The sequence below is a fragment of the Lolium rigidum genome, chromosome 4 (genome assembly GCF_022539505.1).
Source record: "Lolium rigidum isolate FL_2022 chromosome 4, APGP_CSIRO_Lrig_0.1, whole genome shotgun sequence".
NCBI lineage: Eukaryota > Viridiplantae > Streptophyta > Magnoliopsida > Poales > Poaceae > Lolium > Lolium rigidum.
Window position 1 is genome coordinate 29,357,446 of NC_061511.1, and position 24,818 is coordinate 29,382,263.

Genomic DNA, 24,818 nt, shown 5'->3' on the forward strand with positions numbered 1-24,818 from the left:
AGAACGTCTACTGCGTCGACATAAGTGGGGGCGTGCGCGTAATCCGCATCCCCCATCATCGCGGCCAGAACAAGCAGGATCCGGCACCAGGACCTATCATGGCCTCGGGCGGACTCGCCCCTCCCTACGACGTGGCAACCCTGCGAAACCCCACCAAGCACCTCTTCTTTTGCGACGGCAGCCTGTACCAGGTGTGGCAGGCGGAAAGGAAGCACCGGGGCGAGATCTTCGTGCTGAGGTTCCTTCCCGGACGCCGGCCGAGCTGGGACGTCGTGAAGGATCTTGGGGGTTGCTCTGTGTTCGTCGGCGAAAACAGCAACCCGGCGGTGGTGCGAGGCGTCCGCGGCGTGAGAGCCGACTGTGTGTACTGGATCAACAACGGGCTGCACGGTGCTCCCTCCAGGGTGATGGTGCACGATCTGGCCACAGCCACCTCCGAGCTCTACTACGCTAACAAAGGTAACTGCTGGTTTTTCGATGATCTCAGCGTCGCCATCAGCAACGTCGACGACAAGAACAAACTAAAGAGAAAAAGATGTTCAACATAGTCTTTTATCCCTATCGATGGCATTTTCTCCAAGCTCCGAGAGGAAGCGGAACTCTTCAACGTACGCGAATCTAAGAAAACTACAGTATATGTTTCATGTCACGGTGTTTTTTTTTATTGGATCAGTTAGTTAGCTTTGTTTTTTGTACTCTCAATGGCCCCAATTCGATAGACATTTGATGACACCCAGTACACACTGTTTCTTCTCTACTGTTTTCTTTGCAGGCAGCTATCTTCTTCAACATTTTCTTCGGGTGCAGCTTTCTGATTTTGTTCTTATGTCCGTCCATGCGCGACAGTTAATTTATCAGGATATAACATTGCATACACTGGTTTCGCAGAAAAAACATTGCGCACGGACACTTGAATGCGTTTGCTCTGTATACTGGTTGAAAACATGGTTGAAAACTTCGAGTACTGTTATAAAAATTTGTCTGTGCTAGCGTCTTTACTGGTTACAAAAGTTTTTGTACTGTTTGAATTCGTGTTGAGGGCATCAGTTCACGTGAAAGAAAATAGTGGAGCTGATAATTTGATCAAAAGATGTTTCACCAAAAGAATATCCGTACAATTGAAAAAAAATGTTTCAAAATGTTCATGTCCCTCTAAAATGTTCATATTGTTCAAAAATTGTTTGCGAGGTTTAAAAATATTAGCAAGATTCAAATACAATTTGTACAATTAAACAAAATCGTGAGGTTTCAAAAATGTTCGCAAGCCTTAAAAATGTTGTTACGGTTCAAAACATTTGTTTTGAAAGGGTTAGGAAATGTTCACATATTCAAAAAATGTTCACATATTCAAAAAATGTTCGTGCAATTTTAAAGACAAATCGCGAGGTTTCAAAAAATTTCACGAGCGCTAAAGATGTTAGGACGGTTCAAAAATTTGTGTGTGAGGTTTAAAAATTGTTCACGAGATTCAAAAAATGTTCATACATTTCAAAAATAAGCACGGGGTTTCAAAAATGTTTGCGGGCCTTAAAAATGTTGTTGTGGTTCAATAACTAGTGAGTGAGGTTTAAAAATTATTCAGTAGATTCCAAAAAGTTCGTACAGTTCAAAAAAATTCATGAGGTTTCAATAACGTCTGCTAGGCGTAACAATGTTCGTACTATTCAATAAATAATTTGCGAGGGTTTAAAAATTGCTCGCGAGATTCAATTTTTCTGTACAATTCAAGAAATTCATGAGGTTTCAAAAATTTCTGCAAGGCTTAAAAATGTTCGTACTATTCAATAAATAGTTTGCAAGGTTTTAAAAATTGTTTGTGAGGTTCAAAAAAAACTTACAATTAGAAATAATCTTGAGGTTTTAAAATGTTCATGAGTCTTAAAAATATCTGTATGTTTAAAAAAAACTTTGGGAAGCTTAAAAAATTGTTCTCGAGATTCAAAAAATGTCTGTAGAAATTTAAAAAACCGTGAGGTTTTAAAAATGTTCGCCGGGCTTCAAAATGTCCGTACGGTTCGGAATAATAGTTTGTGAGGTTTAAAAATTGTTCATCAGAATCACAATATCGCGAGGTTTCAAAAATATTCGAGACTCTTAAAAATATTCATACCGTTCAAAAAAATGTTCGTGTGCCTTAAAAATACTAGTATAAAATTATTATAGCATCGTGTCCCGATCTCAGTGTGCATAGCGCGCTTTTGTACTACATGAAAAGAATCACATAGGTCTAGCCACGGGTCCTTTTATTTCTCCTTTTCCCGTTTTCCTCTGTTTCCGTTGTTTCTTTCTTCTTTTTTCTATGTTTTTTTAAAATTCAAAAAAAATAACCTGAACTTTTTTGGGCAAACTATTTTTTCCAAAATCTAATTTTTTGAATATTTTTTAAAAAATATGAACATATTTTAAATTTTCATAAATTTGAAACACGTTATTTTCAAAATTTTATTATTTTTATATATGAACAATTTCTGAATTTGAACATTTTTATAATCTTATAATTTTCTCGAATTTGAACGATTTTTAAATTTGAATAATTTGAAATACAACAATGTTTATATTTGAACAATTTTCATATTTGAACAATTTTCATATTTGATTTTATTTTTTTAGTAATTCTTAAATTTAAACTTTTTTGAAATTAAACAAAAAGAAAAATAAACATAAAAGAAAAGGAAAGAAAAAAGAAAGCATGAAAAATATAAAAAGAAAAAACAGAAACAGAAAACGTAAAGGAGAAACAAAGCTAAATGAACCGGACCCAATATCCGATCAGGTTGTACAGTGGCTGGTAGGCACTGACCTGATTGGTGATAGGACTGCGAAATGAAGGAGGAGCTCCCTCTGTCCAAACGCTGGCCCCGGCAGCGCCGAACTGGACAACCCCTAACCTGGCCTGTCCTGGGCCTAAAGCTGTGCCAGACACCACTTAAGCTTTCGCCAACCCCTAACCTAGCCCATTACAGTTTGCTCCGCTAGTAACAGAACCATACTGCACTTGGTTACAGAATGGGCCTCCATCGCAGCAAGGATCTCCGGAGCTTTGTGTCTCGAAATTCGCTCAAAAAAAGTTATTTCCACACAGAAAATTACTACTACTGCATGTCTAACAAAAAACTGTCAGTGCGGTAGGTAATAGCTATCAGGCCCGGGCGGCCACATGTGCCGACTGCGCGAGCTGCACAGGGCCCCATAATTTGAGGGGCCCCAAATTTCTATACAGGCCTATATACGTATATAGAAAAAAAGTAGAAGGAAGCTTACCTGGGCCTTGCAGCCTTGGAACGCTAGCAGCTAGCTGGACGACAGTCATGGACGCGAAGAAGACTCTTCGTGGATCGTGCGATTCAGCAATGACTTGTGAATCGAGCGAGGTAGTTGCAAGAGCCAACCATCGAACCGTCCTAGCCTCAAGGATCGTGGAACGACGCGCCAAAGCAGACTCATCTGTTCGTCTCCTCACGACCTCACCTGGTCAGTAATGTTGTGGCACGCGGCTGATCTTTTCATTTGTTATTTTAATTTTTGAATCAGGTGTTTTAGATTTATTTTCAACGCTTCCTCTCTGCCAATCGTGACGGATTAAACAGATCTGTCGAACCAACTATTTTATACGTCTTGTTGATCAAGCAATTTTCTCACTCACGAACAGATTTAAACAATATAAGGGCCACCAGAAAATCTTTGTTTTCTTATTTACCTTTGAAATATTGCAGTCACTAGATAATGATAACTTGAAATCTTCTTGTGAAAATCTTGAGTCTGCCCTTACAAAAGATAAAAAAAAATCTAACATTGATGCAAATGATTTGTATGTTGAGTTGAAGTTTCTTCAAGAATTCATTTGAAAAGAAATTATAGGGCCTGTTGAAGTTATGAATTATTTGAAGTGCCATGATTGGTTTTCGAATGAAAGTATTGCATATAGAATTATGTAGATCATTCTTGTGACAGTTGCATCCCGAGCTTTTTCAAATTGATGCTATTGAAGTCACATATGCGTACTACGATGACACAAGAAAGGCTCAATGATTTGGCGACAATTTTATATGAGAGTGAAGTGTTGGCTAAGATTGATTATGAGATATCATTGAAAATTTTATTACGAAGAACCCTTAAAATATGATGTTGTTCAAATAAATATATGCTACTAGGAGTTGAATAGGTATGGTTCTTGATATATATCCACTGTTTGCGCAATATATTAAGACATACATATTATATTTGTTAAATAGTCAAAATTTACTTGTAAAATAGGGCCTCATTTAAGAGTTTCGCACAGGGCCCCGAATTTTGCCGGCTCGGCCCTGATAGCTATCCGACATCATGAGCCAGGAATCCAGGAACTACTTTGCGTGTCATGTGTGCGCTTTGTCAACAAAAGTTTCAGTTAATCAAGCAAAGAATGCAACCGCACCAGCGCCTGCATGCACCTAATATAAAGGCTAGCTAGCTAGTGATGCCCATGCGATACTACTAACTCCATGCTCGTGTACAATCTTGTACTACCACCAGGTACTGAACTGATGATTAGCACCTCTCTTATTGTTCAGTGCTTGTGCTTCCGTTGCTAATTCAAATAGCATGAAGGATCGCCACCAAAATATACCGCCCAAAGTACTTTGTACCCTTTTTTTCGAAAAGGGGGATTTTTCCATCCTCTACAACTAATTCACACATCTAAAGATGGGTATATATAAATATTTCAAGAGTTAATAGCACTAGACAAACACAAACTTGTCCATCATGTTTGCTCTTGACAGACAAGTTCGTGTATGTCTGGCATTATTAACTCATATTCCAGAGCGTCTGAAATTTTATGCGCTTGACAAAATAAAAAAAAAACGTCTGAAATTTGTGTACTTTGGCCCGTGTCTATGCAAATTTTATGCCAAAGTCAACTTGTATGTTTCTGCAATAAACAAGACAAGGATTGATGTGTAAATAAGCATGGAATTTGGTTCGCAATTTTTTTTTGTTCGTATACCTTTGCAAACAACCAATTGATACAAACATATATACATGTCTATTTTTTAATATTCTTCTGATATCTATAAAATTATTTTTACGGACAAATCATATGCTCTTGGGAGCTAAATTTTATTTCCGGTTACATATAGTAGCACTATATTTTATTTATTATATTTGTTGGTTGATAAAATCTCAATGGAAACATTTGTATAAAATCTATTTGTCACTGATTTTTCTAGTTTTAGATATCATGGTACTGTAAGAGCACTATCATCTCTCGCATCATTAATTATTGTGCTAAATCAGCTTTTTGCCAACGTAAACTGCATGATACTATCTACGATACTCTACTATAGAGAACAGTATTAGTGAATTATGCCAAATAGTGGTAACAACTTAGATATCACTTTTTTGATAGAGTTATTAGTTAGTAAAGTTTAACTTAGAACAAATACAAAATGTACATTTTTTGTGAGAGACTGGGGAGGGAGTGCGTTGGAGCGGATTCCAGTGGATATATTTCTTTAATAAAAATTGATTATTACTTTATTTCCAGGAGAATGATGAGGATAGCAAGATGAGGCAGGTTCACCGACGAGTTAGACTAATCGCGGATGTATCCCCAAATCCACTAGGTGAAGAAGGTATGCACCATTTCTTGCGTGTCACCACACATCGTACAAAGACCAGTATATCAAGATGTGAAATCAGACCAACCACTGAAAAGGCAATTGTACTATGTAGTTCAGAGAGCAATGGTAAAACCCTGAAATCTATTGTGTGTGAAAATATATTTTAAAAGGTTAAAATAAATATAAAATAAAATTATGTATATATTTGTACATAAGTTTTCGGGGAAAAAGGACATTTTTGTGTTCCGTGTAAAAATAAATTTGATGCTCCAATACGATTATTTACTGGACATTCCTTTGTATTTTTTATACATGCCACTTAAAATGTTTTTTCCCACGAGTACTTATGTACAAACATAGAATGTTCAGATGTACACGCGAAATTTATTTCAATTTTTAACATTTTTAATTTGTTTTAAATTATTTTTCATAATAGTTCATATGCACCTATGAGCCAAAACAGCACCTTAGGTAAAACCATGTTGTTTGTAGTACCGTATTACACAATGCCACGTCAATAAACCTCACATATTTTAAAATATGTAGAAAAAATGCAATTATAAACCTTGAACATAGAGGCTTCACAATTCGAATCTAGAACTTGTGAACTCATGTCTAATCTAAACCCTGAAGTTTTCCACCATGGGAAAAAATCTCAAATTGGATAATTTTCTATTCTAACCTAATAAGATGGCCCACCTATTATATCTATCTTCTACCTCCTGTCTCTATTTTCAATCTCTAATTTGTATGCCTATCAAAATTAGGAGGCATACGAGAGGACCGGAACTCGGGTTGTCGGGCACACTAGGGGGAGGGATACACAGCTGAACGTACGTAGTGCACAACTGTGCGCCTTCCTCTTCTATTCCCCTATGCCTCCTCTAGATCCTCCGAATCTTGGCTACGCTCACCCAGGCTCCTTTGGTTCATTGAAGAGGAAAAACATAGTAATATGAAAAACATATGATTTAGATGTTATACCTACTTGAATTATATGGGAAGATGTAGTGTGTTTAATTGTAGCAAATGAAGTTTCCATGAGGTATGATTTTTCCCTGCGATTTACACTATAACACTCTTATAGAATTTGTTCCTATGAATCAAATAAGTAGTGTAGAAATTTTCCCATAAGATTTAAATTGTATAGAATTCTTATGCAAATCCTATAATTCAAGAAACCCTTACGTTTGTCGCGTCCGAGCAACCAACCTGGATCACAACAAAGTGGTGCACCTGGACGTGGCCTAGTGGGTGAGCTTACACGTGCCTTCATCATGTGATCATGTTATGAACGATGAGGACACACAGTGGCCGCCGAGAGGTAGTTGACGTTGGCGAGCACACCAGGGAAGTTATTGAGGCGCACCCGAGCTTCAACGTGATGGGTGAGCATAGAGCAGATGACCTAATAGTATGTGGTGGCGGTGTCAACAAACACTGTGATGGCATGTCGAGCTCCGCTTGGTCGAATTTCGTGCCATGTCGACCTTGCGTGTGGAGTAGGGCACACGACAATGTAAAGAGGCCCAGGTGGCCAACTACGCTAACCTGGACAACGAGATTGCGGGGGGAATTGAGGAGGTGGGTGCGAGATGGAATCGAAACAGAGAGTAAGACGAGGGAGAAAGAAGATTATGGAATGGTCTTACACTAGGACCCACATGTTAGCGTGAGTAGCCTGCAATCCTAGTGGGTCAGGATCGTCGTCCCCGGTGCACCAAACATGTCTAGGGTTTGATTTAGACCAGTTCACAAGTTCAATGTGCCAACGACCAGGATTTGGGAAGTTCTTTCTTTGTGTTACTAAACACCTGCAACTTTAATATTCAAACTCAAAAATAAATACAGTATTAATCTTGCATGCACACATTTGAGAAAAGGGAAAGGGAAAACTAGGAGATCAAAATCTGGGAGAAGAAAACATCTCTCCTAGTGCGGCGATAGAAGGAATTGCAGATTTCGCCACCTCCTATTCCATATGTTGCATAAAACACCACTTAGACAGATATTTTATGGTTTCCACCACGTACTGGTCTAATTTGTTGCGGTTTCCACCACTTAATCATCTAATCAACCAATTGGCCAAGTTGATGACAAAACAGTAGTTGGATCTCGCATGTCAATGCATGAATAAATGTGCAAAGAAATTAGACATTAAAATGTCCAAGGAAGAGCATCTCCAATAGCACCATATATCGATTGGGGCACGCCGTCCAATGGTGCCTCCTTTGGGGCGCGAGCATTTCCAGCCGCGGCCACCAAATGTGTCACCAAACAGTTTTTTTGCAATAGAAATATAAATCAAAATAGGTTTGCCGCGTTTAAATGGTATAGTTCAAAGTTCCCTCCACCGCTACATGATGTCTCGAATATTACATAACCGGGCACAAATAAATCTAGAAGAACAAGTTGGGTTCCGACGCCGATGCCGATACTGAAGCTGCTACCGCTGCCAAAGACGCCGCCATTCGGTCGATGATTTCTTTCAAAATCATGTCACAGTAGTACACATCTGCACATCCTTTACCTGGGAGACGGCCTCACGGTGCCGAATACAGTACTGGACCACATTAGTACATGAAGGTTCAATGGTTTCTAAAAAATAGCCTATATAGTTTTAGGAATCAATTACTAGTGACATGCTAAACAAATCATAGAAAAATAATTTTTCATTCAAAACTCATGAATTTTCCATTGATAACTTATAGGGTATAAGTTATGTATGAAATTACCTCTGCGGCGATACTTTTCGTTTCTTCGATTTGATGATATCCACTATCTGCTCACACTGTCACAACTCAGAAGCGATTCCCGTTTGACTCACCATGTCATGTCGAGTTCTCCAGAGCCAGACGTACTTTTTCCAATATCCTGCCTCCACACAGACTGTCAAGCCGGGCCCTGCGACGCATGTACCCCACATGTCAGCACGTCAGGTCACACATCTCGGTAGACGACGACGAGGCCACAACCCCTCCTCGAGACCACCGGTGCGGGTAGACACTGACGCGCGGGGCCCACGAGCCGCACGCTCCGGGACACGTGCCGGCGACCGGGCCACAGGCGCAGCGGGCGCAGGAAATCCGTGGCTGGCTGGCTCCATCGAGGCGAGGGAAAGGGAAGCGAGCGTGGGATGCCATACGGTACCCGAGAGAGGAGAAGACGCTACACACACTAGCAGACACCCGCAGCCGCACCACTGCAGGAGTAGAAGAGGAGGAGTGAGAAGAAACAAGAACAAGAAGGCTCCGAGGAGAGAGAGGGCGAGAGGGAGGTGAGAGAGATTTCCTCCCCTTCTTTGCTCCACATTGCTGCACCTTTGATCCATCCTCCCCCTTCCGTTTCAGAAAATCTATGCATATGTTTCTTGCTTATCTGCTTGGATATTTGTAGCATGTCTTGTATGAGGAGGGAGAGGGGAGGAGGAACATAGATCTTTCTTTTTCGCTGTTCGATTCCGTGAATGTAGGAGGAGGAAGAAGGGGAGTATATTGAGGCTCCTGGAAGATTTGGTGTTGGATGCCTCACCTTTTTCTCCGCGGTTTCTTGAGTGCCAAAGATCAAGAAAAGCTTCTGCTTTTGCATCCCTACTTTGCAGTTAGTTTGTTTAGATACTTCCATCTTTTCTCTGCTTTATTTATTTGGGTTTAGGGACAAGTTCTTTCCTTTTTGAATATCTTTTTCTTCTTCTTTTCTATTAGTACAATGTTTTGATCCGTTGCAACTCACAAGAAATCTGTTTTGTGCTTCAGCCCTTCAAATGTTTCAATCTCAGTCTTACTGTTGCATCTGTTACTATTAGGGCTGCACATTTACTACTACCAGCAAACGTTCGTCCTCTGGCACTTGTTCTTCCCCATCAATGCATTCCTCCACTACACCTGCGACAGCAGGATCTAGTCTACAACCCATTGGGGATTCACAATAATGGCCTGTAATCACCACAGGGCCCTGCTCTGTAACCGTGCAACTTACCGCAGCTTACTACCCCCCTTTGAAAGGTTTCCCCCTTTGAAAGGTTTACCCCCGTTTCTTTACTTCCTGCCCTGCTATTGCTCCTCCCTTCCATTCCCTGTAAGGCTGGCTCCCATTATTGTTCACCACCCTGGAGAAGAAAATGCCCGTTCTAGCCCTCAGTGTTGGTATGTCTGCGATATTTTGGGCATTTTGATTGTGGGAGTAGGTTGCTGCTGTCTTTTTGCTGGATTCCTTCAACCTGAGAGTCCTTAGATTGGGCCAACCTCAGTCCTTGTGTGTGTACAACTTGCTCCACTGTTTACCTCTGCCTGAGGCTACAGGGCGTACGAGTAAAGATGAATGCAATGCCGCCACCTCCTTTTCTTTTTCAGCTCTCATGAAACTGTAAACATATCAGGTTAACTAGTCATTTTGTGTCTTGGCATCTTGCATTACTCCATAACTTGCTGGGCTGGATTTTTTAAATTGTTTCCTAATAGTAATCTGCATCATGCTAAATGGCAACCATGTAGGATTATTTTGTGTATAGCTAATTTCATGTTTCAGTTCCTCTAGTGTTTCAACAGTACTGCTTTCTGTCATTATTGCAGGAGTTAAGTGAGTGCAGAAGGATTTTCTGAGGGATCTCACCATGCAGAGTTCAAAGACAAGGTTAGCTCAACATGTCCTGGAACTTTCATGTGTTATTTACTTCCTTCCTTTGTGCATGTGTTTGCTCAAGCACACCTGCGGTTCTACACATGCATGTGCTTCTCTGAGGCAGTGTCTACCAACTTGGTATGGCATATTGTCTGTATTAAATAGGTCTAATGTACTGGGACCAGTGCAGGTCAAACCAGCCATTTACTTTTGCATAGTGAAATAATATTTACAACTCTTGTGTTGACTAGGAGATAGCTGTAGTGTACTTTTCTATGATTTGTATCTGTTGGGTTAGCATGCTAACACTGTAGATTATGCCTATTTTCTTTTCCAAGTGAAGCTTGCCACTAGTATTATATCAAAATTGGCTTACCTAGCTGGCATTAGCAAAGCTGCTAGGTTTGTTTTTCTAAATACTACTACTACTACTACTACTACTACATTGCATGGACATTGTTTTAATCCCTGTATAAAGTTTAACTAGCATTGGGTATTACACTTAAATACTTTATACTAAGATTTTTGCCTTTTAAACTTCTTTAGGAATGGCCCTTCAGATGCTCCACAGAGGACGTCTCCAGCAACTCCACGGTCGTCTCGTGTGGCGAAAACTGGAGGAAATGAAACCGACTCCCCCGGGATTACACCAACAAGAACGCCTACAGAGAGGAGCCCCAAGGTCACTGAGCGCCGTTCACCACGAAGCCCAATTACTGAGGTAGAAAGCTACTTGTTTTGCAGTCATGTCATTGCTGACTGCCCTCAGCTGAATTCAAGTTTCCTGCTCCATCCATAGAGATGTTTTATTTACTAGAGCTACACTTCCATTTTTCAAAAGCTTTGTCCGATTTAGTTAATTTTTCATGTGTGCAATTATTTATCCTAGAAGTTATTTTAATTAAATAAGATACTATCTGAATGGTATGATGATAACTTGATCATCTACAGTCAGTTTACCACCAGAAAATGCAGAATATTTTACAGCAAGATTCTTTTGAATTAGTTAACTCATACAGTTTGCACTTACTTTTTCAGAAGAAACGCCCAAGTCGGCTAAACGAGTTGGACTCTAAGGTCAGCCAGCTCCAAGATGAACTGAAGAAGACCAAGGAACAGCTGACTGCATCAGAGGCACGGAGGCGGCATGCACAGCAGGAGGCTGATGAAGCAAAGAAGCTGGAGCAGGAAGCTTCCTCGAAGCTAGCGGACTCGCAGCGCCAGTTTACCGAGTTATCCGCCGCGGAGGAATCTCGTCTCCAGGAGCTGCGCAAGATACAGCAGGAGCGTGACCGTGCATGGGAATCTGAGATCGAGGCTTTGCAGAAGCAGCAATCAGTGGATGCGGCTGCACTCAACTCAGCCATGTCTGAGATCCAGAGGCTGAAGCTGCAGCTAGAGGCCACAGTGCAGTCTGATGCAGCCCATGCCAAGCAATGTGAGTACACAGACTCTGAACTTGAAGGGTTGAAGCAGGAGATGGAGCTGCGGCTTGCAACAATTGAAGGCCTGAAAGTGAATGTCGGGGAAAGCGACAAGGCTGCAGCTGATGCAAATGCAATGGCAACTGAGACGAAGCTGCAGCTGGAGACTGCAAAAGCCACCATTGACTCACTCGTAGCAGAGGGTGCGCGGTTGCAGGAATGCCTGAGGTCAAAGGATATAGAGCTCAGTGAGTCTAAAGCTCGGGTAGTCTCGCTCGAGGAAGATCTGAAGAAGGTGCAAGCTGCAGGTAATGAATCTTTGAGTGAGGCACAGGCTGGCAATGCCAATGGCGGCTTTGGCAGTCCGCTGACTGAAGTTCTGAAGAGTGTCAATGGAAGTCCTGACTTGGAGGTTGAACACTGGCGTACAGCGCTTGAGGTGGCTGAGATGAGGTACCAGGAGGAGCAAACACGGATGACCATTGAGACAAAAACAGCCTATGAGATGCTGGAGAACATGAAGTCAGAGTGCGCGCGCCAACTGTGTGATATGGAGCTCAAGCTAAAGAGCAAGAACGAGGAGCTGGTGGCAGCTTTAGCAGGCAAGGCGCAGGACCTTCACAGGTCAGAGGGGTTGAGCGAAATGCAGCCAGAGCTGGAGGCCAAGCTGATGAAGTCGATCACCGACATTGCTGAGCTCAAGGCGAACATGATGGACAAGGAGAACGCGCTGCAGAGCATGGCGGAGGAAAACGAGACCCTCAAGTCTGAGGCGGGCAGGAAGGAGGCCGACGTGCAGCAGAGGTACGAGGCGGCGGTGGCGGAGCTGGAGCTCGCCAAGGCGGCGGAGCAGGACGTGAGGATGCGGCTCGGGTACGTCACCGAGGAGGCCGACAAGAGCAGCCGGCGCGCCGCCCGGGCCTCGGAGCAGCTGGACGCCGCGCAGGCAGCGAGCGCTGAGGCGGACGCGGAGCTGCGCAGGCTGCGGGTGCAGTCCGACCAGTGGCGCAAGGCCGCAGAGGCCGCTGCCGCCGCTCTCTCGGGCGGTGGTATTGGGGAAGCAAACAATGCCGGTGGCCGGATGGTGGAGCGTACGGGGTCGCTGGACCCAGAGTACAATGGCTCGATCGGCGGGAAGCTGATGGGGTCACCATTCTCAGATGATGAGTCCCCGAAGCGGCGGAACAGCGGTGTGCTGCGGAGGATGAGCGGGCTGTGGAAGAAAGGCCCCAAGTGAAGACCCTGGGACTGGTCAACATCAGTGAGGTAAGGTAGCAGCAGCAGCAAGAAACCGAATGTGCAAAACACCTGTTTACTTTTCTGTGTAACAACAGCCAGATCCAGTCCGCATTGGTTAGTAGAGGTTGCTGATGACGAGTATTAGAAATCTGTAGCTGCTATTGTAGGGTTAGGGTGATGGATGGTAGAAGTGCCTCTTTGTTGGGAGCTAGCTGAAAGAGAGACCTTTGTGGTGTCATCAGATTCTGGAGCAGCTGCTTTTGTTTGGCTGCCTATGTTTTATTATGTTGAAAGAGAGACCTTGATATTTCACTATCATGTACTGCCATCTTGTTCCAGTTCGGGCTCTGATCCATACATTCCGCATCTGGAAAGATGCAAACTGCAAAAAAAAAAAAAGACAGGTAAGCTAGCAGTACTAGTCTTACAAATGTCTACAGTTTTGAAGTTTGATCTCAGAGTTCTACTGTGTCATTTGATGGTAACACTAAATTAACACACCCTTTTTGTTAGACCGCTTAGAGCAAATATAACAGCAACCGAAAAACGAGCTGGACCCGTATTTTAATGGCGGAATACAGGTTCGGGCTGAAAGAGGCCTGGAACTCGAACTCGCGGCTTAGCCCGTGAAATGAGTTTGGAGGCCCGAGAAACTGGACGGCTAAGAGTTCGGAGGCCCGAGAAACTGGACGGCGGCCATGTATTTATACAGGGCGCGGAGGTGAGTTGGGTTCCAAAACCCTACTCCCCCGCCGCGAAAAGCCTTGACCTTCGGCGAGCAATTTCTTCGCCGTCTTCGGCTTATTCGCTCCGCCGCCACCACCCCTCCCTTCGCAATCGCGCACGCACGATGGGCTAGTAGGGGAGGGGGCCGAATCGGCGGCGAAGGATCGCCGCCGGCGTCCGCCGGGTGTGCGGTCAGAGGTGGACCGCGTGAGATGGGCGCGCTTTGACGGAGCTTGGAAGTGGGCGGCCGCAAGTGCCCGCGGACCAGTGGGCGGCCGCAGGTGGCCGCGCAGGTTCGCGCGCCGGCCGGCGCGATGGGGAAGCCGATGCGCCGCCCGCTGCTGCCGGCGCTTTCGTCGCGCGGCGACAACGACGACGACGAGGAAGACGGGCCGGCTCTCACCTGCGGGAGCTCGGCGGAGGCGGCGCCGTTCGAGGTGGCCGCAGTCGTCCTCACATAGGCGTCGCCCCGCGCCAAAAACCCTCCTCCTCCGAAGCGCGTATAGCCCCGGTGACAATCCCGGGCCGAATTTTGGATCAAATTAGCACGCAGGAGTAGGTTTAGTTAGTATTTTGATTTGTACATGTAAATTATGTTCTAATGTAGAGCCAAATTTCGTTTCATTTCGCATGGTTCATCGGAGCAACATTTCCCGCGATGTTTGATTTCTATTTTTCAGTTCGCGTTTTCGGTTCGTGTTTATACGGACACTGTTACAGCCGCTCTTCCGAACTGGAGTTAGATCAGGTAAGCTAGCAAAAGACGTAAACTCAAACGATGAGATTAAAAATCAGGGTATAAATGACAAGGAGAGGTTGCACTCACATTGGCTATTATCCGCAAACGAAACCCGCCGAGGTCAGGCAAAAACGACGGCCACCGCCACCGGCAACGATGGCCGTCGCCGCCGTCGGCTAGATCCCGTGTTGAGCCTGCCTAGGTAAACTAATATCGGAGAACATCTTTTTCAGTGACGCTCAGTGGACCAATTTGGCCCATTTAAAACAATCCCAAAGGCCCAGCCCATACAAGCTCAACGTACACAGAAGTATTCATACCGGGCCGAATTCACCCAGCCCAGAGGCCCAAACCGCATCCCTCAGCCCAGCTTACTAAAACCACGAAGCCCTAGCCTCGCTCCACCCCTCTCCAGTCTCCACCCCGCCCCGTCCCCTCGCAGCTCGCCGGCGCCGCCGCAGCCATGTCGGAACCCGCCGCCTCCACCAACCACGAGGTGGACCTGGGCCACCTCATGGCCTACGACCCCTCGCACCACCTCGCAGCCGCGCCGTCCTCCAGGGCGGAGCTGCGGGAGGAGTGCCTGCGCAAGGCCGCGGAGCTGGCGCAGGCCGTCGCCGACGCCCTCTTCTCGCTGCCGGCCACCGAGGGCCGCGACGGGCCCGTCGTGCGCCTCCCGCCGCCCGCCAACCGCCTACCCCGCGAGAAGCATGTGAGAAGACAACGTCTCTCTTTCTCTATCATCTCTGCTCGCTAGTATCGATTGCGTTGATCTCAGTTTCACGAAGTTTTATGCCCATGATGTAGTAGTAGTCGAGCTGCAGTCACTCTGGTAGGAATTGCTTCTTCAGCCTGTGTAGAAACGTTGTTTTCAGGTTATACTGTAGGTTACCGATGCAAGAGTAACATACCAGGATGAAATTCTAGCTGCCCTGATGTATTGCTTTAATTACTGCCTGTATGGGTTCTGAACTTTCCCGTGCTAATCCGTAAACGAGTTATCAAGTCGAACGGGAACTTCTAATATGTTGATATAATCCGTAAACGAGCATATTTGTCTAACCATTTTCTTTCCCGTCACCAGCTACCAAGGCCAGCGCCTCCTACAAAGTGGGAGGCTTTCGCAAAGCAGAAAGGTGAAATTCTTATTCTTGCCAGCTCTTTGTGTGTTTTTGTTGGAAGTCTATTTGCCTGGATTTAGTATAACAGTAACATACTTCCAGGCATTGTCAACCGCAAGAAGAACAAGCGTACATGGGATGAGCAAACCAATTCGTGGAAGCGGAATTATGGCTATGATCGCGTTAATGACGACAGAGACATTCCCATTATTGAAGCCAAAATGACAGATGGTAAGCAACCTTTCTCCTTTATCTATGGCCAGCAAAGCTTTACTTAGCATAGGTTATCCTGTGCCGTGATACAAATGCTTAGCAGCCTGTATGCTTTTGCATATGTACACAGATTTAGTCCAGCAATCAGTTTACAATGCTCTTTTCATTTATGACTTGACTGAATGTAAGAGTGCTCAGTTTATATGTAATTAGTTATACCATGTATGTGTCTTCACACCTCTTTGCGCAATCTGTTACCCTTCTAATTAAATATATTGGTCTTCTACAGAACCAGGTGTTGATCCATTTGCTAAAAGAAGGGAAGAGAAGAAGGGCAGGGTTGATAAGCAAGAAAAGAACAGACTTGGTAATCTAAAGAATGCCGCAAAAGTTGGTGCTCTGCCAAGGTAATCCTTTCCTACTATCTATGTACCTCATAACACTACGTTTTCTGTTATTCATTACATTGGCAACTCAAGTTTCTGATCTAAATGCTTCCTGAAAAATATTATGCAGTCATATACAGCTTGCTGCCACAGCCATTCCGATCACAGGAACTAAAGCTGATCTGCCTAGAAAATCTAAAAAGGAAGACGTTGAGAATGTTGCTGGTATGGCTTCTTCAGCAACAGCTAGTGGTGGAAAGTTTGACAAGAAGTTGCCGGGCGAGAAACCTCTTAAGAAAACTGGCAAACATAGAAAGGTTTTTCTCCTCCTCTAAACTTGTTCACCTTTTGTGAATCCATATCCGTTTGTAAGTTGATAGTTTCAGTAGCTTAACTGTTTCTTTTCCGCAGTTCCTCCCTGTGGCTGAAGGGAAAGGAATGGGCAACCTGGAGAAGCAGCAAAACGACAAAATCTTGAACAGCCTACTAGCCAAGAACTTCGAGGAACCGTTGGATGTCAGCAAGGCAAGCTCTGAAAACAAATAACACTGTATGTTTGTTTGTTTAGTCCACACCATCTAACAAACAGCTCTACATAACTTTGATACCAGGCAATCACGATGTACAAGGTGAAGAAGGACAACAACAGAAGAAAAGACAAGAAGTCCTCATCTGGATCAGATAAGTTGAAGCCTGGGAAGAAAATCCACAAGAAATCTTCAAAGAAGAGCGCTTAGGTCCACACCATCCTTGAGAACGTGTTGTAGGAGGCGATTTTGTATGGTTACTACTGCCCTATTTAAGTTCATGGGAGAGATACTGTTATTGCAGATGTTAGTTGTGACAAAAGAAAGTGAATGTTGCTATGGCAATGCTTCACAGATAATGAGGTGCACGCATTATATATTTATCACAAGTTTGGGAAATGTTTCTGGAAAGCCTGTTTGCAATATGAGAGTTAGCAATCTAACGAAGAAAAATCATGTTGATTATTTTAACTGTCTGAATAATTGTTGCATGTATTCTCCATAGTTTTTGAACGATAGTATGATAGAAAAATCATCTTGAATTAGCCTGTCCAATTGAGGAAAGACCAGCATCCAAGGATTGCAGGGAGAACGACATACATAACTGCAGTTCTGGCTCACCAGAGTCATAACAGCCAAAGAGGAAAAACAGTGATGGATTAAGTGACACGGAGCAGCTTCGGGAAAAGAATATGCATATAAACTTTTTGTTCAGGACTCTAAACTTGTGCTGCCACCTCCACTTGAATATTGGTGGTACGAAACTCGGAACACCAAACAAGGCCCTCAATATTATAGAGACTCTAAACTCCTTTGTTGGTCCTTCAATCCGGCCTTCATGATGTTCTGCCTCTAATTTCACTATGGTCGCGTCCCTCCCTTCAGAATCAAACGGTCGGAATAAAAGCATGTGTGTTCACGATCGAATTGCTAGCGGAGCTTTTCCAAACTCACCACTCTAGCCAGATGAAGAAAGATAGATCTCAGTAAGATCACCATCTTTGCAGAAGAGGAATGCTAGGACAACCATCTTTATGAGGCAGAACGGCAGGCTCGCATGCCGCCGCCCGCCGGTCGCCACCCCCAACCCCGAAACGGGCCACCACCTTGAGCCGCCGGGAGGTAGAGGCGCATACGACCTGTTGGCCACCACCAAGAACGGCCACGCCGCCGTAGACGCCGGATCCACGCCCGTCAGGGTCACCCCCGCCACCGGACGCATCACCAAGCATCACCCGCCCGCCGCAACCCATGCCGGGGTACCCAGACGCGACACACCACCGATCCACAGCCCGAGGCTGCCACCCTGGATCCCGCCCAAGACCCAGCCACGCCAATCCTCCAGCCAGCCCCGCAACCAGCCGGTGATCTCCGATGCCGATCCCGCGCCTCCTATGTGCGTGCGACTCGAGAGGGGTGCCTGTCGCCGCCCAAAGCATCACATGCATTTGCCCGCACGCGCGCGCCGACGACGGTAGAGAGAGTGGAGGCCGGAGGAGGCCGTGTTGATGATGATAACCGGAAGACGAGTACACCAGATCATGAACCAAAAAGGACGTTGCAGAGGAGCCAGGGAATATAGATTGGAGAAGACTGCGCGGTACCTGGATGGATGGTCGATGCCGGCGTGGAATATTTTTTCTGCGGGACATGATGATTTCACGAGATATCAATAGACTTCATTAATTTCAAGATCTATTAGATCAGTTTTTGTAATCAGTCTCTGGAAGGTGTTTATAGAAGTAGGATGTCTTCATGCATTTTTATAAAGATAAGTGATTGTATTTGTGAGACTTTGCGTTTGCATTTGTACTGTCTGAGGCAAAAGAAAAAAAATTCACTTTCCTGGGGGCAATTTGGGCCTACAGTACCAGCCCACTTCTTAGATTGGGCTAGCCCATACTAACAAGTACGTCTCCTCGGCTCGGACGCATCGCGCATATCGATCGGCGAGAACCGCTTCCATCTCCCCGTCGGCGGCTCGGATCCATGGCCGGAGGAAGTCGCCGCCGGCGTCGTCGCCTGAGAGAGCGGCCGCCGCAGGCCGAGGAACCTTCCTCGCCGCCGGAGGCGGCACCAGCTCGTCTCGGCATCAGGTCAGCTCGAATTTTTTGCTTAACGACCGAATAAGTTGCTTCGCGATTCTGAACCCCATTATGGCACATGTGAATTAGGATAGCATACTTTTAAGGTGACATGATTTTTGGGCATGATCTGTACAAATGGAATTGAAAATTCTGAAAGGGGAATAGGGTTACAAAATGTCATGCTGTATGTGGTTCTGATGTAGCCTATTCTGAATGAAGCTTAGCACTGTTGGTATACAGCTTACCGTGGGAATATTTGGAGTTCAGTTAAGTGGTCATTTTTGTTTGCCGTATGGTATTAGTAAGCACATACCCATTTTTTTTGCAGTTTACTTGTTAATATACCTAATCTCTCTATTCTGGTCCATTGATACTGATTTTTCTATATTGACAGAGAAGCTGTTGTTGGAGAGGAGCCTTCTAAGAAAATCTGCGACGCCTCGGGATCTACCTCTTCACCCTCTTCGGGATGCCATGATTGGGATTACCCTCTGGACAGCCTGCTCCATCAAATCATAGCTCTCATTAGCTCATTCCATGACCTCCTTGCTTTCAGAGGCACCTGCCGCTCTTGGCGCGCTGCGGCCTCGTCCTTCCCATCCGTGTATACCTTCACCTTCCCACCTCTCCAACTCGAACCAGATATTAGCCATGGATTTTTCAACTATAAACCTAAATGGAAGCTTGTTGACCCTGCCAAGAGAGCTTTATCCCTTGGCTTTTCAGCGGCCAGAATTAATCCATGCCGCATGCGCTATCTGGGCTGCTCATATGGGCATCTTATTTTCTCCGACCGGGAGCACTGCCATCTCCTCGATGTGTACACTGGTACTAAGGTGAGGCCTCCCAAACTCCAATCCGATGGCAGCTCTTTGATCTACTATGGCTTCCTTGTGGCTCCACTCACCTCACCCAACTCACGTCTCACCCTTTTATCGAGAACCTCCATGTTCCAGTGGCAAGTTGGAGCTAATTCCTGGACAGAGCACCCTCTTGCTGGTGAACCCATCCATCAGATTGTCTTCTTCAAAGGTCAGATGTTTGCCATGGACTTTGTTCAGAGGCTACATACCATAAGCGTCGTGCCTCAACTCAGCATACAAGAAGTAGCAGTTGTGTGGGAAGAGGGCATGCTTGTAGGCCTGCATTCTAAGCCATGGTTGGTGATCTGTGGTGACATGCTTCTCTTGGTTGATCTCTCGGTAAGCACGGACCTACTGTTTGGCTTCCCTGGCACCTTACGAGTCTTCCGCCTCGACTTTTCGGACCAACCGGCGAAGTGGGTGAAGATGGAGAAGTTGGACAATTGGGCTCTCTTTCTTGCCAATGATAGGAGGAACCCCACATTTTCGTGCATGAACCCCGAAAGATGGGGAGGAAAAAGTAACTACATTTATGTTCCGACGGCATCCCAAGATTCTGATGAGCCATGGACTGCAATAGAGGTTGGACAACCAGTGCCCAACTCAACACACCGCTTGTCATTCAGTTCTGCAGCCACTGCCCATTCCAGTCCACTAAATAGCCTCTGGGTGCTCCCCAGTTTGGTTTACGGAGTTTGCCAGTAATTGATCATCGTTGGTTGTTTCAGTAGCAGTTGCAGTTGTAGGGTTTTTATTAGTCTTTTACAACACAAACACTATCAACTGCTCCTTTTATATGGTTTAGTTAGTCAGTAGGTTCTTGTAACTTCCAGGGTTTCTTGACTCCGCACCAAATGTATCATGTACAAGAATATTTATCTATGTTTTCTTGAGGCAGTGATCCTCCTGCGCAGTGACACATCGTAACAGCCAACATGTATGGCTCAGCAGTGATTAGTCTGTTTCTGATGTAGCAGCTTGGTTGAGGTTAGTTATGTGACTGAACCAGAAAGTACATTCTGGATATGCCAAACTGTTTCGAATCTGGTAATTTTTTAGATTACACAATCATGTCTATGGCTGTGTGCTCCCTTATCTGGTCTCTCCATATGTTCCTTGTGTACTCCTCTTTTCTGTTTTATGTCCTGGATTTTTTTTTGATCTAATGATAGAACATACAGTGTACAATGATGGTTCAGTATATTAAGATGCTTCGGAGATTTCATCAATTTTGCACGACATGCAGTTCCATTCAAACAAAAGCTTTATTTAAGAACAGATGTTCATATTTCCAAGTTGCAACCTTGCAATAGTACTGGTCACACATGATGATGTATGACACTTTTATTTTTTCACCACTTCATCGATCAACTAACGGTGATCGATTTACCTAGCAAGACACATCTTCTCTTTTCAGCGGCAGGCACCAGCGGCACATGTAGCGACAATAGGGATGCTATACGGGGTAGGGGTGATTGTACTGCAGGGGATTGTGGTGCAATATTCTGGGATGTACACCTTGCACATGGACGGAAGGTTATGAAGCACCATCCTCATTATCTCAAACTGAACCTAATGCTGTGGCTGATCGAAACTCTGGCCTTGCTGCTGTTGCATGATGGACTGTGCCATGCTGCAGACGGCTTGGCACCGAACCGATCTGCGCTACCTGCTGGCAGCTCTTCTGCTACAGCACCTGGCAGCTGCTCACCTGCCACATTGGGGTCGGACAAGTGGTGCCATGACTGGGCCACAGTGTTGCAGGAATGCTCTACATGTGTTCATCTTATGCTGCCACTTTTGTTGCTGCTGGCTGCAGGTAGTGTCCAGCCGCGCAACGACATTGGTCACCATGAGGGAGATGAGAGCAAGAATGAGTAAGGTCTTCATGTTGGTTTTGATGTTTATGTTTGTGTGAAGGATGATGGAGTGTCTTCATTGTGCAAGTCTATTTATAGCTACCATGGTATGGTTTTCTGCATCCCCTCCCTAAGTTGTTTTGCTGAAGTGTTTGCATGCCTTTTGGGGGTGCTACAAGTCGAATCTTGGATTATTATCAATTTTACTTTTTAGCACATATCATCTAGATGTCAGCTGATATCGATAATCGATATGACTCATCCCTCATCACTGTACATGTCAAGCATAGATTTTGATTCATCCGTTTGTGAAACCCATTTTGCTATCTTGTATAAGTTGCTAGATATAAACCAGATTAGCATGACTTTTTGTCTCACTTTAAATGTCAAGGCTTGTTCTCAACTCCATGTTTTTTTATGGAAATCATTTCTTGTAATCATATCTGAAACCTTTACACTCCATTAATTGTTTCCCGAAACTGGTTTTGCATTGATTGGTGATATAAGAACACGCGATGACTCATAAAATCCCCTTTACATGTCATGGTTTTGCTCTAGTCTTTGAACCGAATTTGTTGTCATTTGTAATAGAAGATCTATGGTGTATGCTTGCATCATGAGCAATAAACCGAATTTGTTGTCATTTGTAATAGAAGATCTATGGTGTATGCTTGCATCATGAGCAATAACTTACTCTTGCAAGGTGGCTATTTATTGTTTGAATCCCATACTTGGCCCATCAACCCGTTGTCAAAATTATGTTCACTGGACTGGGTTAGGATTGTAAAGCATTAACATCTGGAGCTTACCTAAACTGTGGTGCTTGTTCAGTAAGCAGGGATAGCATATGCTGCAACACATGTGGTGGCACAGTCATCGTCAGAGTTCCAGACCTAACCCTTTGCCTTGTGTCGGTGGCCTCGACGCTGTTGTGAAATCTTGAACCCTTACTTGCCTTATGTTCCCCTCTCTGAACTCACATTACTTTGGTGGTTCAGTTATGCATTAAAACCTGGGATGGGGCATATTCAACTACTTTTCAGTTCTGTTTTAGTTATGCATTCAAACCTGGGATGACAATATTGTGATGACGCAACAAATCAAGCTAACAAAAAATTCAGCTCTTTTATTTTCTCCTGCTTTTAGTGTTGCAGACATCAAGGCATTAGTCATTGTGCTTACTGTTAATTTTATGAAATAGGTGATTCTGGTGTATAGTTCACTAGACAAAAGATCTGTATGAAACTTCAACATGACTTGTATCAGTTGTAGTTTCTCTTTAGAATTGAATTCCAGTATGCATGGAATGCTTGTATCTTATTCCGACCTTATCAGAAAAAAAAAGCAGCGCAATATTGTTAGTTTGCTTGGTCAGTTTTCTGTAACCTCCATGGTTTCTTGAATTGGCATCAAATGTGCAGAGCATAAGAATCCTAATCTAAATTGTCTCTCACCAGTAATTGTGCTGTGCCATGAAGCATTTGTGGCTTGGACTTCTGATGTGGTAGTGTGGTTGAGGTTTATCATGTGTGCCGAACAAGAAAGCATAAAACATTTATGCACCCAATTTTTTTTTTATCAAGCTCATTCATGTCTTATGTTCGTGCATCTTGTCTTTCTTCTTCACTCTCCTTCGTGTTGTGATCTTTTGATTTAAGATGATTCTTATAGAGTACAATGATGGTTGAGTTACTAAGATAAGATGATTCTTATTTGAGCTCTCGTGCAAGAAATGCATTGTTATTAAGATAAATGCTTCATTCAGGAATAGAGCTTCACTCTCTTTCTTTAATTATTTGTTTCTCTGGTTCAGTTTGGGTTCTCATGATGTTTGCTTCTCTTTAACAGGAGGTGTTGCTCAATATACATGTCCAACATACCGAAGCATAACACGGACTGAACACTCCTTTAATTGTTCTCGCTCGGTAAGGAAGCTCCTGCAGTTTAAAGCAAACAGTGATGCAGGCAGGCGTTCTATGCACCTAATTCTATTCCTCGACAATTTCGATGTCTAAAAGATCAACTGAAGTGAACTCCCCCTCTGTCGAGAAGATTCCGTTGGCAGCAATGACAATCTTCTTCTGTGGAATCTGAGAGATCTTGACGAGGTCGTCATCAGTCAGCTCCCAGTCGAAGATCTCAAGGTTTTGTTTGAGCCTCTCCTTGCTGAAGCTCTTGACGATGGGGCTCACTCCTTGTTCATAAATCCACCTCAACGCTACCTGAAGAAGAAGGAAGAAGCGATCCGTTACTGTCATATGGATACTGGATTGCCAGTGCCTGCCGATGTACCTGTGCGATGCTCTTTCCTCTAGACTTGGCAATCTCCGTCAGCACCTCAGATTCCAGCACGGCGTTGCCCTCTGTTCCAGACCATTTTTGCCCACCCAATGGCGAGTACGCCGTGACGTGGATGCCCTTCTCAGCGCAGTACGCCCTCAGCTTCCTCTGCTGCCAGGCTGGGTTTAACTCCACCTGCGCATCACACCATCAAGAGTTCACTGCAGTGACGATCTATCCGGACCATTGCTACAATATATTAAGATCAGTATTCGATATTCTGGTAACCTGGTTGACTGCTGGTGGGACAGTGGCAGCTGCAAGGATCTTGTCTAGGTGCCTGGTGGTGAAGTTACTGACGCCGATGGCCTTGGCGAGCCCGAGGCGGTGGCACTCCTCCATCTCCCGCCACACACCCTCAAAGTCAAATGGCATGGCGTCCTCCCGCTTCGCCGGGAACGCTGCTGGCCCAGGCTTCAGGCAGACAGGCAAGTGGACCAGGTATAGGTCCACGTACTCCAGTTGCAGGTTCCTGAATCGTGGAGATCAAGAAAATTGATTGACGGTGGTCCGGTTAGGCCGAATTGATCTGCTGCGTGATACTTACTGGAGGCTTTCCCGGAGGGACGGGAGCACCAGGTGTGGGTGGCACTGCGTGCACCAGAGCTTGGACGTGATGAACACCTCCTCCCGGGACGCCACCAGCCCGCACCGCAGTGCCTGCACTACGGCCTCACCCACCGACCGCTCCGACCCGTATAGGGAGGCCGTGTCGAAGTGGCGGAAGCCGACCTCCACGGCCGCAAGCACGGCATCCCTCGTGGTCTCCGGCACCAGCGGGTACTTGGACGTGCCCATGCCAATCGCTGGCATAGGCCTGGCGTTCCCGGACCGCAGTGCCACCTCTGGCGCCGCTGCTGTCGGCGCCATGTGTCGTCTCCGGTCACCACCTGCTTCACACTGAGGAGGCCGGCCTGGTGCGCAATTGAAGGTGTATTTGTTGTTCTTGTTGTGCTTGTCTCAACAACTGCTTCCAACTGAAGGTATGCTCATTTGTCCTTTCCTAGCCAAAATCCGCAACGTCATGAATTGTTGTCTCAGTATCCCCACACTGGAGTAGCGCTCATCTTTGTT

General features: G+C 44.9%; 3 protein-coding genes and 1 pseudogene across 3 annotated transcripts; 2 read left to right on the top strand and 2 right to left on the bottom strand.

Annotated features, from left to right (window-relative positions):
• Positions 1-9,587: 9,587 nt before the first annotated feature.
• On the top strand, positions 9,588-17,011 carry LOC124708357 (interactor of constitutive active ROPs 2, chloroplastic-like). Its single transcript, XM_047240026.1, has 11 exons — positions 9,588-9,604; positions 10,172-10,232; positions 10,767-10,941; positions 11,259-12,500; positions 12,833-12,910; positions 15,433-15,484; positions 15,572-15,700; positions 15,972-16,089; positions 16,199-16,385; positions 16,480-16,593; positions 16,680-17,011. The coding sequence occupies exons 2-11, from the start codon at positions 10,213-10,215 to the stop codon at positions 16,803-16,805; spliced, it is 2,241 nt and encodes a 746-aa protein (XP_047095982.1). The 5' UTR covers positions 9,588-9,604; positions 10,172-10,212; the 3' UTR covers positions 16,806-17,011.
• A 1,573-nt stretch (positions 17,012-18,584) lies between these two features.
• LOC124646822 lies at positions 18,585-20,562 on the top strand. Its single transcript, XM_047186876.1, has 2 exons — positions 18,585-18,691; positions 19,077-20,562. Exons 1-2 carry the CDS (start codon positions 18,585-18,587, stop codon positions 20,248-20,250), a joined length of 1,281 nt encoding a protein of 426 aa, XP_047042832.1. The 3' UTR covers positions 20,251-20,562.
• Positions 20,563-20,958: 396 nt separating this feature from the next.
• Positions 20,959-21,435, bottom strand: LOC124646823 (annotated as a pseudogene).
• Positions 21,436-23,217: 1,782 nt separating this feature from the next.
• LOC124649831 (deoxymugineic acid synthase 1-D-like) lies at positions 23,218-24,614 on the bottom strand. The gene is made up of 4 exons (XM_047189398.1): positions 24,292-24,614; positions 23,973-24,216; positions 23,697-23,879; positions 23,218-23,626 (listed from the first exon to the last, which is right to left on the bottom strand). Exons 1-4 carry the CDS (start codon positions 24,612-24,614, stop codon positions 23,393-23,395), a joined length of 984 nt encoding a protein of 327 aa, XP_047045354.1. The 3' UTR covers positions 23,218-23,392.
• Between the last annotated feature and the right edge of the window lie 204 nt (positions 24,615-24,818).

Coding starts and splice junctions, on each gene's coding strand:
- LOC124708357 (XM_047240026.1), top strand. CDS start 10,213: ATGCAGAGTTCAAAGACAAG. Junction 15,701..15,971: donor TGAAGCCAAAATGACAGATG/GTAAGCAACCTT, acceptor GGTCTTCTACAG/AACCAGGTGTTGATCCATTT. Junction 16,594..16,679: donor AACCGTTGGATGTCAGCAAG/GCAAGCTCTGAA, acceptor CTTTGATACCAG/GCAATCACGATGTACAAGGT.
- LOC124649831 (XM_047189398.1), bottom strand. CDS start 24,614: ATGGCGCCGACAGCAGCGGCGCCAGAGGTGGCACTGCGGTCCGGGAAC. Junction 24,217..24,291: donor TCCCTCCGGGAAAGCCTCCA/GTAAGTATCACG, acceptor TCCACGATTCAG/GAACCTGCAACTGGAGTACG. Junction 23,627..23,696: donor GAGGAAAGAGCATCGCACAG/GTACATCGGCAG, acceptor CTTCTTCTTCAG/GTAGCGTTGAGGTGGATTTA.
- LOC124646822 (XM_047186876.1), top strand. CDS start 18,585: ATGGCCGGAGGAAGTCGCCGCCGGCGTCGTCGCCTGAGAGAGCGGCCG. Junction 18,692..19,076: donor CCAGCTCGTCTCGGCATCAG/GTCAGCTCGAAT, acceptor CTATATTGACAG/AGAAGCTGTTGTTGGAGAGG.